Source organism: Crocodylus porosus, unplaced genomic scaffold (assembly GCF_001723895.1).
Source record: "Crocodylus porosus isolate Cpor-Errol unplaced genomic scaffold, CroPor_comp1, whole genome shotgun sequence".
Lineage (NCBI taxonomy): Eukaryota > Metazoa > Chordata > Crocodylia > Crocodylidae > Crocodylus > Crocodylus porosus.
The window spans coordinates 2,806,780-2,823,742 of NW_017728946.1; the positions used below are offsets into that span (position 1 = coordinate 2,806,780).

Sequence of the window (16,963 nt, forward strand, 5' to 3'; positions counted from 1 at the left end):
GGGACCTGAGCCCATAGGGGAAGGAGGCCAGAATGAAGCCCAAGGGGTGTCAGGCACAGAAGCCCAGTGAGGGGGTGGAGTAGGGGCCCCAATGACGGGGTGGAGTTGTGGCCCCAGAGAGGAGACACATGACTAAGGCATGTCTGAGGACATCTGGGGCCAAGTTTGGGCCAGAGGCCAGGCCAAAGTACATCTGAGGCCAAATATAGCTCAGAGGCCAAGTGCAGCCCAGCTAAGGGGCCAGGGGAGTTGGAAGTGATTTTTGAATGCCATATGCAAGGCATGAAACATGGTGTAGGGGTGGCTTGGAGCCATGTATTATGCCCTTGGCATCAGGCAATAAATGGTCAGCCTCCTGCCTATATATGAACAACTCTTTAGTTCCAACAAAGGAGTGACAGGTGAGTCAGGTGGGTGGACTGCCCTAGAGAGGTGGGCAGGCCTGTGTTGTGACTGGCCTTGTGACAGCCCCTTCATGAAGATGTGGACAGATAAGAAAGAGTCCAGGTGAGAGTGACAAAAATGATGAGAGGTCTGGAAAATATGACCTATGAGGAAAGGTCAAAAGAACTAGGGTTCTTCAATATAGACAAGACTGGAGGGGAGGATTTGATAAGTTTTCAAATACCTGAAGGGAGGTTATAGAGGATGAAAATAAGACTTTTCTCTGCTGCTGTAGGGGACAGGACTAGGAGCAATGGCTTCACACTACAGTGGAGGACATTTAGGTTGATGATCAGGAAGAATTTTCTCACTGTGGAGGTGGATAAGTATTTTCAACTATCAAGAGTGGGATAGACACACTTGGCCGAGATAGTTTATTCAGGAATGATCCTGCCTTGAACAGGGGCTTTCTAAGGTCCATTCTAGCCCTACCCTTCTGTAATCTAAGATAGCATAAAATTGTCTCATTTATCAGATCATCAACCCTGTCTATGTCCTAGTCTTCCAGTTCAATGGAAAGCTGCATTCATAAGTACATCTGACCTTAAATAACAGAAGAAAGTTTGCACATTTTGCAGAGAAATGTGAAAAATTATGATTTATTATTAGTACATACTATATTGGGGTAGCATTAATCCCTATCCAGATCTTTTCTTACCCTTAGGTCACATCTACATGTACTATAAATGTGCAGCAATAAACTCTGGTGCATATTATGCTGGAGTTTATTGCCCCTGGGCACTGCACTTGGACATGCACCTAGGACCACAGCACATTGAACCAGGTTGAAGCACCCCACCTGGCAGGAGGCCCCAAAGGTGGGGGTCAGCCTGCCAGTCTGGGGCTACTCTGACTTGGCACTATGTGCTGCAGAGGGTTGGCTAGTGCATGAGGGTTCTTCAGAGTGGGGCTAGCCAGCAGGCAGACCCTGTGCTGAAGCACCCTTGTTGTGCCCCAGCCAGCTATATCAGCGTCTACAGACATGCTGCTGCAGGACACTGCTTGTATTTACAAGCACTAACCTATGGCAGAGTGAATTAGTTTACTCTATTGTAATAGCATTGCATGTCTAGACACTGGACATTTACTGTGGAGCTAATTAAGCAACTGCAGTAAATGTCTTGTGTAGACATGCCCTTGGAGCAGGAGTGGCCCATTACTTTGGCTGAAGGACCACTTACTGACTTTTGGTGAGCTGTTGAGGGCTGCAATGGTAGCTACATTCCCAGGTTGCCGTCTTGGGACCAGACATCCCACCACTAACCCCTGACCTTTGCCACTGAAAGACCCTCTACTTTCCCCCCAGAAGTACTGTTTTTTTGAGGGGGGCTTGCCATCTTGGAACCAGAAAAAAACAAACCAAATCATGTACTAAAAATCAAACATCTACTAGAATATATTTTAATTTTATTTCAAAAAATATTTTTGTCCTGATTTCTATGCGTTTGTGTAGCGTATATAGAGGCAATTGCATAATAGCACAAAATAAAGTCTTACTCTTGTATATTGTGTGGGTGTTGTTTGGGGCGTGGGTGTTGGGGGGGTTTGGGAGCAGGTACAATGGGTGGGTGTGGGCCCTGTCACACAGTGCCCCATGGTGAACAGCCCCTGCTGCCAGCAGCAGCAGTTTCCTGTGGCAGGCAGAGCCACCCAGTGGTGCACGGCTCCAGCTGAGTTGCAGGAGCTGCACATGGAGGGACGGAACTGGTCCAATGGCGCGCAGCACCCCACTGAAGTGCCAGCCCAGGGAGCTGCATGCCACCAAGCTGGGGCATCACATAGGGGTCCCCAGCACTTCAGCAAGGAGCCACACATGGAGACACAAAGCCAGCCTGGCCCAGCCTGATGGTGTGCAGCTCCTGCTTGCAGTGCTGGGAGCCCCATGTGCTTGTATAGAGCCAGCCCAGCCTGCCCAATGCTGCGCAGTTCCCCGATGGAGTACCCAGGAACTGCATGTGGTGGCATGGAGCCTGCTGGGCTCCACCATGCGTGACTCCCTGCTGGAGTGCTGGGGAGCTACAAGCCATCCGTCGGGCCAGGCTGGCTCCCTGCTGCCACATGGTGCTCCTGCCCTGAGTGCTGGGAACCCCAAGGAAGTCAACCCAGCCAGGTGATGCATACCCTCTGAAAGGCTGAGTCTCCTGCTGGCTTTCAGAGGGGCAACCATGGGCTCCTCTGAAATATTGGATAATTATTACCAAGGTAATAATTATCTTCTGGGGAGGCCCCATGGGCTGGAGAGAATGGATCTGGTTTGTGGACTGTATTTCGCCCACCCCTGCCTTAAAAGGCAAAATTGATCCTCCCCAGACCTCCCACTCTCATCAGAGGCCAGCACTAAGTGTGTTTTTCCTCTCCATTCCAGAGAACAGCTACATCCATCTCAGACCAAATGCTTGGCCTCTGCTCTTTATACCCAGCCCTTCTGGTACTTAGCTTAAGGACGCTTATACAGGGGATCTGAGTACTTTACAAGTCTACAACTATGGGAACTTGATGCAGTATTTACTATTTCACTATGGCCAATTACTTGACTTTTTTTTCAGTCTCCCTGTCATGCCAGTGGATTGGCACCCTTTCTCCACAAGGAGTTAAGAGCAATCTAATTTATGCTCACTACATGGTTGTGTAGCTATAGGCATCTGCATGGTAGGAAGTCACAGCAACCGGAGGCGGGTAAAGCAGAAGCACTGGGGGGTGGGAATTGGCCAGAAAACAGCACAGCAGCTGAGATCAAACAGGCTATAAGGCTGAACCAGCGGAGCTGGTTACCAGGTCCTCCCCTCTGCGGCACGTCTGGGAGAAAACTGCTCCTCACCAGCATTACCCGGACAGCGAGGGAGCCGTGTCAGGATTTGTGACTGTCCCACGACGTGTGGACGCCGGGATTAAACCTCCGTTAGTAAACGCTGTCCCCGGGCTTCATGCTGCGCCCGGGGCGAGGGCGGTTCAGGACCTCCTGTCAGCTCCCGTCCCCAGCCCGCCTGTCCGCATAGCGGAACCCGGAGCATTTCGCAGCAAGAGGAAGAACCCGCGTCACCACTGTCGCGTCACTACGTCATAGCACCCCACAGAGCCAGTGCGTCAACAAAGGGAGCGAGGCTGCAGCCGGCAGCGGCGGGGCAAGGCAGCCAAACACAGAAGAGCTGCGCTGGGCTCGGCGGTCCACTCCAGCAGCTGTAGCTGGCTGAGTCGCCCGAGGAAGTTCTCGCGAGAGCGAGGGGCGGGGCGGAAGGATTGGTTCCCACCTCCGCTAGGCGGTTTTGGCGCGCTGGACGCAAAGGCTTGTGGGATTGTGGTTGTTGGGTGGCGGTGGCTGGGCGGCCGGTATGTCCCTGGAGCAGGACCCTGCGTGGGACTCTGGAGCCGCCCAGGGCGCGGCCCGCATCGCCATCGAGCGCCTCTGTCAGGAGCTCAACCTGGACGCTGCCAGCGCTGCCGCGGCTCTGCGGGACTTCACGGCGCTGCAGGGCACCTACAGCCTGGAGGTGAGAGCCGGGCCGAGCTCCGCGGCCGCGCCCCTCGGCTGCTGCTGGGCTTGGGCGGGGTCAGAAAGTGCTTGTGGAGGGGCGGTGGCTCCGGCGGATCTGCGGGTACCGTCGCAGCAGTAAGCTTCAAGGATGACTCGCGGGGCAGAGGGGAGGGAGCCGCTGCCCGCCCGCGCTCTGAGCGACGGGGCTTGTAGCACAGCGGGCGGCGGTGGTTCCTTGCATCGCTGGCCGGAGCCGCTTGGCTGTAGTCGTGCTCGCCCGAGGCCGGCGCCTGCTGAAGGAGACTGGCGACATCGGGTCCTGGGGCAGATTCCAGTTTCATTCTGCACCTAGGCATGGTGTGCTTGTGCTTACCTGGCAGGGGAAACACCATGTATCTGGGTCCATGAAGGCAGGTTTCCTTAAACTTCTCAGGGATAACTGTTCTTCTGGCGTCGTTTAGTACCCACCAAGGTGGTGGGGCTTAATGCCCATTTTATATAAAAGTGAGGCTTCTCCCTAGCTTGTTTCTGAGGCCATATGGCTGAAGGGCAGGCGACACTTGGGGGGCATCCCAACCCCAAGCCTTTGGGTTTGGCCTTGCATGTAGGATGCCTATCAAAAGACTTTGGAAACATTTGAAGCTCCTGGTGGGGGTGGAGGATGTTTGCTGGTTGTAGGGCCACTTACCGTTCTGGACTGACTCATGGATTTGGATTTGGATTTGGATTTGGATTTGATTCGGCTTGGAACACAAAAATGTCTTTGAAAAAAATAAACCCAACCCCAAAGTATGGTGTCCCTTTGAGGTGTTTGCAGTGCCTTGGGTAAAATACAGCACCCGGCTCCTCTTCCGTATGCGGTGTCTGTCTGCAGAAGCAATTACTTGGCTGTAATCACCGTATTGGAACATCTTCCATTGCTTAAATATTGACTTTCATTTTCCTTCTGTGAAACTGAGTGTACTATGGTGGGAAAGACTTTAGATAATACAGCAGAGTCAGATTGATTTATCTGCCAATTTAGCACTGCTTTAAAAAAAATCAGACCTCTTTAAAAGAAAATGCTAGAATTTTTAAATTATGTAGAGCAGTGGTTTTCAACCTCTTTTTGTACCAGGACTTATTTGTAAAAAGCAATGATCAATCCTGACCCTGTGCCCCTCACTCCTAACTGCTCCCAGGGCCCAGTCCCTAGTGTGTGGGTGGGTGGATGTGTGTAGGGCATGGGGAAGGAGGGGGACAAGCCACGGTTTCCCATGTTTTCCCCCTGAAAAGCCAGAGCTTCCCATGTTTTCTCCTTTAAAGGAGAATCCAATTTTAAAGTTTGTTTTGTGACCCTTTCATATATTTTTGCGACCCATGGATTGAGAAATGCTGCTATAAAAATCAGTGGTATGGCCAGAGAAATTTTGATATGGCATTCCAGTGTCAGTCTGTGTTTGGATAATCTGACCGATGTACACACAAGCTGAGATGACTTGCTTCTGACTGCTGAGTAGGATAGGGTTGTCTGAAGGCCAGTGTGAGAAAGGAAGGCTTTACTACTTGATGGGTCGGCAACGTTTTTGGGCAAAGTGCCAAAACATCCACAGCCTCAACTTGTAAGATGTTGGCGCAGCGGCATCAGGCCCCTCATGGTTCCCCTTATTGTGGCAGTGTAGCCCCAGCCCTTTCCCTACTGTCCACCCTGAGGCTTGTGTGCCAAGCAAAATGCATGCCACGGCCTGGCACCTGTGCTGGGAGTTCCCTATCCTTGGTCTGTCACTTATGGCATTTTTACACATGCTCTGGTGGGGGGCGTGTTTTAATTACAGAGCCGCTATAATTAAAATGCTTGCAGTGCCTTGTGTTTAAGGTCCTTGCGTTTCGAAATGGCACTGGGGGCACGTTACCTAAAGCTCATCAAATGAACTTTAGGTAAAGTGCCCTTGCCACCATTTTGAAATGTGAGATGTTCTTAATAGAATGCTCCAGGAGACTCAGTTAACTGAGTCTGTTCCTATGCATTAAAATTAGAACACATCAGAGCATGTGTATAGATGCTCTTAGGTCTCAGATGAATGCATAAGATGTGGACTACCCACGGAGGTATTTGATTCCTGAATAACACTGCATGTGTTCAAAGCTGTATGTCTGAATTTAAAGTGCATGCAGGTTTTCTGGCATGATTTCATAAGTAGAGAAGCCCTTAGTTGGTCACTAATCAAGTTCTGAAAGGTCATTCTGTGCACTTACAGAATTCTTCTTTGAGTTTCAGCTCATTGAATAGATGGCTGCCTTGCCTGGTCCCCGTCTTTCTCTTTTTTACTCCCAGACCCGAGCAGCCCATTGCAGGCTGGAACTCTACCAGCCTTCAAGGGGAAACCTTTAGTTTCCCATATTTTTTTTCCTTTAAAGAAGAAAAGTCATGTTTTTCCACGGCAGATGGAAAACCCAGATCCCCATTTATTAGTATGCAGAGTGTTAACATATGGTGAAGCACAAGCAGCATCTGTTTTTTTCAAAATGTAGGCAAAGTATGATCCATTTTTAAAGTTTGTTCGCAACCCTTTCATATATTCGTATAACCCCTGGGCTGAGAAACTGTTTTAGAAAATTCTAACATTATTTTGATGGTAAAGGTGTAAAGAACAATGTCAAAACTGTTCTGCTAGATGCTAAGCTTACTTTTTCTAAGAGATCAACGGAGTCCATCTGGTATTCTAGAGCAATTTTTTTATCCTGTTTTCACCATCTACTTTAAAGGTAACAAACACTATGTGCAAATATAGCAGGCCCATGTGCATTTCTTCCTCAGCCCCTAATTCTGTATGTGAGTTGATGAACAGCATCCTGGAGCTGATCTGGCCTCTGTTACAGAAGAGAATTAATGCTGACATGTATAGCAATTGAACTGTTCCCAAATGTCACTAATTGGGTCCCAATTCACAGAGTGATGTAGCTTTGACACTAGAGGTAAGACTGAGCACCCAGCCCAGCATGCTTCAGTTTGGACAAATGGAGGGGAGTGTTTTCATCCTTGCTTTATGTACCCTATGAAATAAATGACCTTGGTGGGGCATTTTCATATTTTTGTTTTCCCTTCTCTCATAAACAGCCTGCACTTGACCAGGGTCTTCAGGTTTGCTTGACTTGAGGTAGTGTGGGGGAGAGTGCTTAGACCCATGCTTTTGGGTTTTCAGGGATTTGGGAGGCATAATGATGGGGCACAGGATAGAGCAGAGAGTGAGGATACAGCTAGCTGTTAGAAAAAATGCTTTTATTGAACAAATGTGAAAAAGTACCAACAAAAGGGGAGCAAAGGGAAACTAGAATTTGATCTTAGCCAACCACAAGGACTTCACTAACCTATCTCTCTGAGCACCATTGTGCCCAGTCCCCCACAGTGCCAGGTCTTTTTCAAGTCATGGTGAACCACTGCATCAAATATGTTTCAACTTCTTCACTTCTGCAGCTGAGTAGTGCCTTTCTTTCCCATTTCCAATGATTCCTGTTTCTTTATGAGCCTTAAAGGTCTGGCAAACATTACCAAACTTCTATGCCGCTGTCAGCCTCTTAGCCTGTCGCATGTGATTATTGTGGATCCTTTCCCTACAGCACCACCTGAGGTGACAAGGAACAATGGTAATAAGCTGATGGAGAATAGGTTCAGGTTAGAGATCAGAAGGCAGTTTTTTACAGTTAGGGTAGCCAAAATCTGGAACCAACTTCCCAGGGAAGCAGTGCTCATGCCTACCTTGGGCAAATTCAAGAGGAGGTTGGATGATCACCTGTCTGGGGTCTTGTGAACCCAGCATTCATTCCTGCCTGTGGCAGGGGGTCAGGCTAGATGATCTGTTCAGGTCCCTCCTGACCCTGGCTACTATGAAACTATAAAACAGATCAAGAAGCCCTGGGCCTCATCTGCATATACATTTTTGGAATTCTAGGACTTGTGACAAGAATACCCAGTTCCAGGCATGAGTTGGGAGCTAATTAGCATGTGAGGGGTATCTGGAATATATCAGCTTGAGCCAGAAGGGCTTCCTCTCTAATGAGGGCTGCTACAAGCATGCTTCAGATGAAACTTGGGCCAGAAGGCTGTGCGCAGTGGTGTGGCTGGACATCTCCAGCGCCTTTGGCTCCATGCCCCACCACCATGTCTTTGACACACTCCGGGAGCTTGGGACGCCAGTCAGCACCATCAGCTGCAGTGGTCACCCACATCTTTCACCTTCTGACCTGTCCAGACGAGATAGTGAGCAGCATTGCTGCCAGCGCCCTGGAGGAGACAGCCCACTGGACGTGACCCAGCAACCTGGCTGAGCTGCTCTTTTGATAATAAGTTAAGCCGGGGTGGCAAGAACTTCGCCTCATTGTGGAGCCAAGCCCACAATGCCACATGCCACCTCAGGAAGCACATTGTCTGTGCCCGGACCTGGAAAGAGGAACTCTAGGAGCTGGGAGTCTCATTGCTCCTGACCCCCAACACCAACCATGTCACCGGGACACCCCCTCCCTGCTTCCCCATGCGAGGACCATTCTGGAACAGTTCCTGAAGGCCAGGTACCACCATCTGAGTCAAGTATGCTGGCCACCTGAGGGCAAAACCTAACCAAGGCAGGGTCTTTGATCTCACCTCCAAGTGAGATGCCAGCTTGTGGACCGGCACTTCATCCACTGTGTCCACCTCAACTGCCTGCAAGTCAGCATTAGTCTGGTATGGGAACTTTGACAAACAGTGCTGAAGCTGTGGCTACAAGGCAGAGACCCTCCCCCATGTGTCGTGTGTCAGCAAGTCCCATGTCAGAGCGTGGCAGCTGCACCACAGTGCCATACAGGACTGACTGGCCAAGGCCATCCTGGCCTCAGCAGGGACCGTGTCCATCAGCTGCGCCATCCCAGGCTGTGAGAGCCAGCTGTGACCAGTGAAGCCGGCAAGTGCATCATGATGGTAGATGTCACCCTCCCCTTTGAGAACCAGTGGCAAGCCTTTGTTGAGGCCCGTGAAAGGAAGCGAGACAAGTACCAGCCACTGGCGAACATCTTGAGGTGCTGGGGATGTGACGTGTGACGGTCGAGGTGCTGATCATTGGGGCACTTGGAACGTGGGACCCCAGCAACAAGAGCATCCTACACACCTGCTACATATCTCATAGCTACACCAAGCTGATGCAGTGCCTTATGTTTTCCAACACCATCCTCTGGTCCAGGGACATCTATGTGGAGCACATCACAGGACAGTGCCAGTAAGTGGACCCTACCAAACCCCTGACCAGAAGTGATACAGAGGAGACTTACCTGACCACCGCTCCCCCACCCCGCTGCCACACCTAAAGGATTCCAAGGACTTTCTAAAGCCAGTTTCCCACATATCTCTATTTGTAACTGTGTGTGTGTGTGCCTACAAACCAACTCCCTACTCAAATGAGGTATTATTGTGTGGGGTTTCCTGTATATTCTCTGCTGTACAGGCATCGTGTCCCTTCCCCCTTCCCAGTCTTTCCGCCCAGGGCTTAAATGGCTGCATATTTCTTATGTAACTTAGTTGAGTTCACATCCCTACCTCAGCCCTCTCACCATGTAGCCCCTTAGATTCATAGATTGTTAAGGGCTGGAAGGGACCTTGCAGATCATCGGGTGCAGCCCCTCCTGCTCTAGGCAGGAAGACAACTGGAGTCATGTGACCCCAGTGAGGTGACTATCCAGTCTTCTCTTGAAAACCTCCAAGGTAGGTGACTGCACCACCTCTGGAGGGAGTGTATTCTGCAGTCTGGACACCCTAACTGTGAAGGAATTTTTCCTGGTATTAAGCCTGAAGTGACCTTCCAGGATTTTATATCCATTGGTCCTGGTCTTTCCCAGGGGTGCCCTAGTGAACAGCTGTTCACTGAGCTCCTGATGCACTCCTTTGATACAGAGGTAAACCACTATCAAGTCCCCTTTCAACCTTCTCTTCGTTAGGCTGAAGACGCGCAGGTCCCTCAGCCTTTCCTCGTATGGCCTGCCTTGCAAGCCCCTGATCAGAGCCAAGTCCATGGCTCTTCTCTGGACCCTCTCAAGTTTTTCCACATCCTTACTGAAGTGCAGTGCCCAGAACTAGACACAGTACTCCAACTGTGGTCTCGCCAGTGCAGAGTACAGTGGGAGTAGCACTTCCTTAGTTTTACACGAGATTCATTGGCTGATGCACGCCAGCATGTTGTTTGCCTTGCTGGCCACCGCATCGCACTGACAGCTTATGTTCACACGGTGGTCAGTCATTACTGACTTCCTGCTCCTGGGGCAGGGGGCTGGAGTCGATGATCTTCCAAGGTCCCTTTCTGCCCTAATGTCTATGAAATTACCCCTAGGTCCCATTCAGCCATGGTGCAGGTCAGGCTGTCACCTCTGAGCCGGTATGTATGTTGAGGGTTATTTGCCCCTAGATGGAGCACCTTACAGTTGGAAGTGTTAAACTTAATTTGGTTCTGGTCTGCCCAACTCTTGAGCCTGTCCAGATCCACCTGTATCAGCAGTCCATCTTCTGGCATGGTCATACTGCCCCATAACTTGGTGTCATCTGTGAACTTGGCCAGCGAGCTTTTCGCTTCCCCATCCAAATCATTGATAAAGATGTTGAAAAGCACTGGTCCAAGCACAGACCCCTGAGGGACAGCGCTGGCCACTTCATGCCATGACGACACATATCTGCTCATGAGAACTCTCTGGGTCCTACCCTGTAGCCAGTTTCCCACCCACTGAACCGTCAAGCAGCTGAGCCCTCAGTCTTCCAGTTTTCCGACAAGGATATTGTGGGATACTAGATCAAAAGCCTTTTGGAAGTCTACGTATATAACGTCTACCTTGTCTCCCATGTCCAGGTGGCGAGAGACTTGGTCATAGAAGGAGATGAGATTGGTAAGACAAGACCTACCTGTGACAAAACCATGCTGGCTGTCATTCAGAATCTTATCTTCTGTGAGTGTATTGCACATAGATTCTTTAATGAACTTTTCCAGGATTTTCCCTGGGATAGAGGCTAGGCTGACTGGCCTATAGTTGCCCAGGTCCTCGCTCTTTCCCTTCTTGAAGATGGGCACTGTGTTGGCCCTCTTCCAATCCTCAGGGATTTCCCCTGTGTGCCACAAATTCTGAAAGAGCTTTGCCAGGGGTTCTGCAATGACCTTAGCCAGCTTCTTCAGCACTCTCGAATGGAGTCCATCTGGTCCCACTGACTTATAAACATCTAGCTCTTCTAGCTGGTATTGCACCCGCTCAGCATCCTGGCATGCCCGCTATGAGCCTCGTCTCACTGGATTTTTCCCTATGGTCCTTTGAAATACCAAAGGAAAATGGGCATTCAGGAGTTCAGTTTTTTCCTGACGGTTGGTTACCAGCTATCCCAAGGTGTTCAGCAGGGGTCTCGCACTTCCATTTGTTTTCCTTCTGCTTACATACCTAAAGAAGGACTTCTTATTGTCCTTGACTCCTGTGGCTGACCTAAGCTCAGTCACCACCTTGGCTCTCCTGATCATTTCCCTACAAGTGCTGGCCACTAAAGTATAATCCTTCTTGGGGACAGTCCCTAGCTTCCACTGTGTGTACACCTCTCTCTTTTTTTAAGAGGACTGCAATGTCCCTGTTAAGCCAGGAGGTTTTCCCAGCCCTCCTGCTACCTTTCCTCATTGCAGGAACGGTATTCTTTTGTGCTTCGAGGATCATGTCCTTGAGCAACGACCACTCTTCGCACACCCCATTTGCCTTCCCTTCCTGGTCCCTCATAGCCTTCTCTACTAATGCTCTGAGCCTGTCAAAGTCAGCATTCTTGAAGTCCAGGACTTCAGTCCTGCTGGTTGATTTGTCAACCTTGTGGCGGACAGTGAACATGATAATTTCACGGTCACTGTCACCCAGGTTACCCTCAGTGTTCAAGCCACACACCAAATCATCCCCCTTGACCAAGACCAGCTCCAGAAGAGTGTTACCTCTTGTTGGCCCTTGCACTTCCTGGTTCAGAAATTGCTCCTCAATCGCCGTCAGGAAACTGTGTGAATGATCTGGCCTAGCCAAGTGTTCCTCCCAGTCTGTCCGGGTAATTGAAGTCACCCATGACTACCAAATCCCTTGCGTGTGCAGCCTCTGTCAGTTCTCAAGGGAACTCCAGATGCAGCACCTTGCCCTTGGTTCGGTAGCCTGTAGTAAATACCCACAGTGACGTCTCTCTCACTTTGCCTGTGCTGCCGCTACACCCCCCCCCCCCCCCCCCAGTAGCTTGACCCAGACGGTTTCAAGCTGCTTATCTTTGAAGTCAATGTCAGCCTCCAGAGAGGTGTACTGCTCTCTCATGTAGAGAGCTCTACCCATCTGCCTTTTCTCCCTACTCTGTCCTTTCTGTGCAGGGTATAGCCCTCTATGGCTATGCTCCAGTCATGCGAGGAGTCCCACCAGGTCTCCGTGATCCCTTCCAGGTCATATTGCCCACTAGAGAGCAGGATAAGCTCCTCCTGCTTATTCCCCATGTTTCTGGCATTTGTGTACAGGCAGCTAAGGGCTTCAGTTGACACCCTCATTTTCCTAAGATGCTGTGGGAGAATTGTTTGGTTAGCATTTTTGAAAACAGTTGTGCTAGTGTTCTACAAGGGAACTTTCCTGTGTGCTAGTCCCCAGGCATGCTCCACTTGGAGTTTCCCTGTCCCCCAGCAAAGTCAGTTTAAAGCCCTGTCCCGTAGATCAGCCATCCTGGCAGAGAACAGGGCCTTGCCTCTCCGCATGAGGTGAATGCCATCTTGTCCTAGAAGTCCTCTCTGTCTGAAGTGCATGCTGTGGTTGAGGTAACCAAACCCCTTGCGGTAGCACCACCATCTGAGGTGTCTGTTGACCTCTTCCACGCAGCCTTCTCTCCTGGGTCCGTGGTCTACAACAGGAAGCACAGAAGAGAAAACTACTTGAGCCCCTAGTCCCTTTAGCCCAGCCCAGCCCTTTAACTGTTGCTCAGGTCCTGTATTTCCTTATGCCTCAAACTTTGTCATCTTGAACTTTTAACATTTTTGGCACCAAGGGGAGGGTGTCAGGGCTGGCTTTTGCCTTCCCAGTGCCAGCCAGGTACTGCAGAACCTTCAGGCCTAGTGCCAGTTCCTGGCAGAGCAAACACCCATCCATTTATGGGTTTTTGTTTTTTTTTTTTAGGACCACAAAAGAAAAAAAAAAAAGGTTCCCATCAGTATTGTTTGTTTGTTTAGGTGGCATCCTATGTACAATCCCCAGGTCTTGGAGTTCAGATGTCCCCCAATCTAGCTGCTTCTAGCCAAAAGGCCAAGGAACAGCTAGGGGGAAAGTGTGAAAGCAGTCCCCCAATTCCACAAAATTAATGGGGACCTACCACAAGGATAGGGCAGTGTAGCCTGTCCCCCCTTTAAAAAAAAAAAAATAATAAAAAAATTCCCATCAATGTGTTAGCCCAGTTATGGGCTGTGTGTTTTTGGGCATGCTCAGCATGGGCTGCATTCAATCAACTTCATATTTGGTTTCCATGACTGAGCACATGCTGTTTATAAGAGCAGTTTAGCCAGTGTATCTAATGGGGGAAGGGGGTGGTCTTTACTGGTAGGCAAATATAAAGTAAGGGGCTTTTTCCCCATCCTGATTGGGAGGGGGGGACCTCATTTTATATTCACATAAATATAGTATTTCTGTCTGCCTCAGGTTTAAATTACAATTTAAATCAGTGTAAAAGTGATGTTTTTCCATGTCCTTTGTGATCTGTGCCTAGATGGAGCAGGAGATATTTTATTTGCCTTCTACACTCTGTTGTTTTTTTGTAGAGACCAGGAAAATTTTTGACATACTTTTTGTGGGACAAAGTGGTACTATTTAAAATTCACATTTCACTTTAAATCAGTGCAGTTTTCTCATGATAGACAAGCAGGACATTTACGTCCTAGACGAGGAAGTAGGAAAGAGTGTTAGAGGTAAGGTAGAAGAAGAGATCTCTTGATTTGTTTAAGAGCCTTTTTTTTTCTTGCCTGTGGTTCAAAGGCTTTGTAGGATATCTGTGTGTAACAACTCTATAGCTGATTTCTATCCAGCTTTAATCTGAACGTGTAGCAGAGCCCTTGCCTCACACCAGCAAGTGGCATGCTTTGAACAGAAAAAATGGTTATTTTACTAATATCTACCATTGGTTAGGGTCCAGTTGGAGAGTAGAATGTTTGATCTTGGGCCTGGTAGCATTGTGAGGTGCTTGGAACGTCTGAGTTCAAAAAGAGCTTGTTAAAATTAAAGACTATTTTTAATTAAACAAAATAATACTGTCCTCACTAGCCATTACACCAGGGCACAACGATAGAGGCCATACTTAAATATTCAGATTATTGTAAGGTATCTATTTTTTTCCATTTTGAAAATATTTATGTGTGTAATTCAGAGTAATTGCAGGAAGCAGTTTATAAAAACTTGTATGCATTGATTTGACAAGTTAAAGCGGACGACATAGTTTTTGCCCCACAGACCAGATGGCATGGGGCAATCTGAACCACATAGGGCCTTACACACCACCCCTATGTGCTGGGATTGCCCCCAGGGCTCTGCCCAGTCAGAACCTGATCCTGGCTAGGTGGGAGCAGCACAGATTCTCTAGGCCAGATTCTGGTGTGTGGGGGCCAGGGGCGGCAGCACAAGGCTCTGAGGCCCAATCCTAGCCAGGAGGAGGCAGCATAGGACTCCTTGGTGCCCCCAGCTGGCCAGGATCAGGCTCTTACCAAAAGTATCTGAAGTCTGATAGAGAAAAAAGTGACTTTGTCAGCAGTTTGATTCAGGCAGGGGTCAGCAGCATTTTGGAGCAGGATCTGCTTTTAATGGAAGCTTAGCTGCAAGTGTATGAAATCTCCTGGCTCTGTAGGCTAGATAAAATTGTTTTGCAGGCTGTAGGTTCCCAACCCTGGTTGGGGGCACTTCTTGCATGAGGGAAGCATGGAAAAATCCCTGAATGTCCCAAAAGGAAAAAACAAACAAGGCTGGTATCCCTGAGAGTAGAAAAGATAGTTGATTTTTTTTTTTTTTTTTTAACTAAGAAATGTGGCCCTGTGTTATACCAGGAGTGCTCAACCCCTGGCCCACAGGCCAGATCTAACCCTCAGCATCGTGTCGTGTACTAGATTGGGTATGCAGGGCAATGCAGAGCCCAATTCCAGTGTGCAGGGCCCCTGGAGATTGATATTGGCCAGGCAGGGGTGGCAGCAGGCCCCACAGCCAGATCCTTACTAGCTGGGGGCAGTGGGAAGTCCTGCGCTGCCTGCCCCTGGCTGGGATTGAGCCTCAGAGCCCAGTGCTGCCCTGCTCAGCCCCCATACACCAGAATCAGTCCTGGGGAACCTGTGCTGCCCCTCCTGGCCAGGATAAGGTTTTAGCTGGGCACAGGCGGTACTGAGCCCTGGGAATAATCCTGGCATTCAAGGGTGGTATAGAGCCCTGCTGTGGCCCATAAACTGCCCCATGCCATTCATTTGTTTTGAGGGGCAAAAACTGAGTACTGCTATGGTATACAGTATGTTACACTGTAGGAACAGGTTGATTTTTTTTTTTTTTTTTAAATCAAAATTATTTAAATTGGTGATTTGTATTATGATTTAAATTTTCGATCATAAAAACTTGTTTTAATTTTGTTTTGTATTTGCACTTTTTAGCTATTTCCTCAAGAAGTTTGATTGTTCCTAGTTGATAACTATTAACACATACTGATTGCAATTAAATATAGCTGTTACATTAAAGTTAACACTCTTGATAACAAGTACATAGCTGTATGCCTTTATGTAAGCAATCACTAGTTTAATGTATGCTATTATTAGGTGGGTGTGAAGGATGCATTTATTTCGTAGATCAAATTTTCTTATGATTTATGTCAAGATACATTTAGATAGATAGAACTTACTGCTCATAAACTGCATTTTGGTTAAACTTTTATGAAAACTGACAGGTAGATGACCTGCATTGGTTTTTATATTTCATTTACTTTAAGTGATTGTCCTTCTTCCAAATTTAAATTCAAATAGGATTTACTTTTAAAAAAGGAAGTGTATTTTAAAGTTTTAAAAACTTTTTTTTTATTATTTAAAAAAGGATGACCTGTTTTTATTGACCTTGGCATATAGTTATTCTCATCTTTTAATTCAAAAGTATAGCCAACAGACTACAGGACTCTGCTAGGAAAAAGTGCTTTTCTTGACAAAACCCTGAGGTGTTGGGATGCTGTCAGAGCTACACCCTGGGTTTGCATAAGCTTAGTGGTCCCCCACTCCACCAAATGAATATGCCCAGGTTATTAATTTGCCCAGACATCAGTTTACCACAGGTACTTCAGTCAGATAACAGAAAAAACAAAACTGTTTGTTACATAGAAAAAAAAGTGATCAAATGCTTTAATGGCAGGAAATGGTAAAACTGACAAAATCCATACCCTACTTTCAGACTATCACCTAGCCCTCATAAAATTTCTATGAAAATCCTCTTGAGTCAACAACCCCTCAGTTGCAGCTAGCTCTCTGCACTGGGGACCTCCAGTCTACCTCTCCTCACAGGGAGCTCATGTAGCCTTCTCTGCACCCTTCCCCCCAACCAACCTGCTTTGAGGGCAGCCAGAGAATCCTCTTGAGTGTCTCTGTCTGTGGCTTCGTGACACCCTTTCTGTCTGCTCCATTCCATAGAAATTAAGAATAGCCCTCTAATTCCTGAGAAGTTAGTGTGGTTAAGCAGTTTTCATTTCCCTATTTGGCTAAGTAAAAGGAACTGTTTCATAGTTACATAGTTTCTAGGTTTGGAAGGGACCTGAGTAGATCATCTAGTCCGACCCCCTGCCATGGCAGGAAATAGTACTGGGGTCAGACGACCCCAGCAAGATGTTCATCCAACCTCCTCTTAAAAACCTCTAGGTTAGGAGCTAGCACCACTTCTCTTGGAAGTTGGGTCCAGATCCTAGCCACCCTGACCGTGAAGTAGCGCTTCCTGATATCTAGCCTAAACCTGCCCTCTGCCAGCTTGTGACCCTTATTCCTGGTCACTCCTGGCAGTGCACGGGGGAATAGTGACTCCCCC

At 48.4% G+C, this 16,963-nt stretch overlaps 1 protein-coding gene across 2 annotated transcripts in view; it reads left to right on the top strand.

Moving 5' to 3' along the window:
- The first annotated feature begins 3,739 nt into the window (after positions 1-3,739).
- Positions 3,740-16,963, top strand: part of RBL1 (RB transcriptional corepressor like 1) — a 73,166-nt gene continuing 59,942 nt past the window's right edge. For both annotated transcript variants that reach the window (XM_019550744.1, XM_019550748.1), the window contains exon 1: positions 3,740-3,932. In XM_019550744.1, coding sequence (XP_019406289.1) covers positions 3,774-3,932 — 159 coding nt within the window. In that variant the 5' untranslated portion in view covers positions 3,740-3,773. The remainder of the gene's footprint in view (positions 3,933-16,963) is intronic.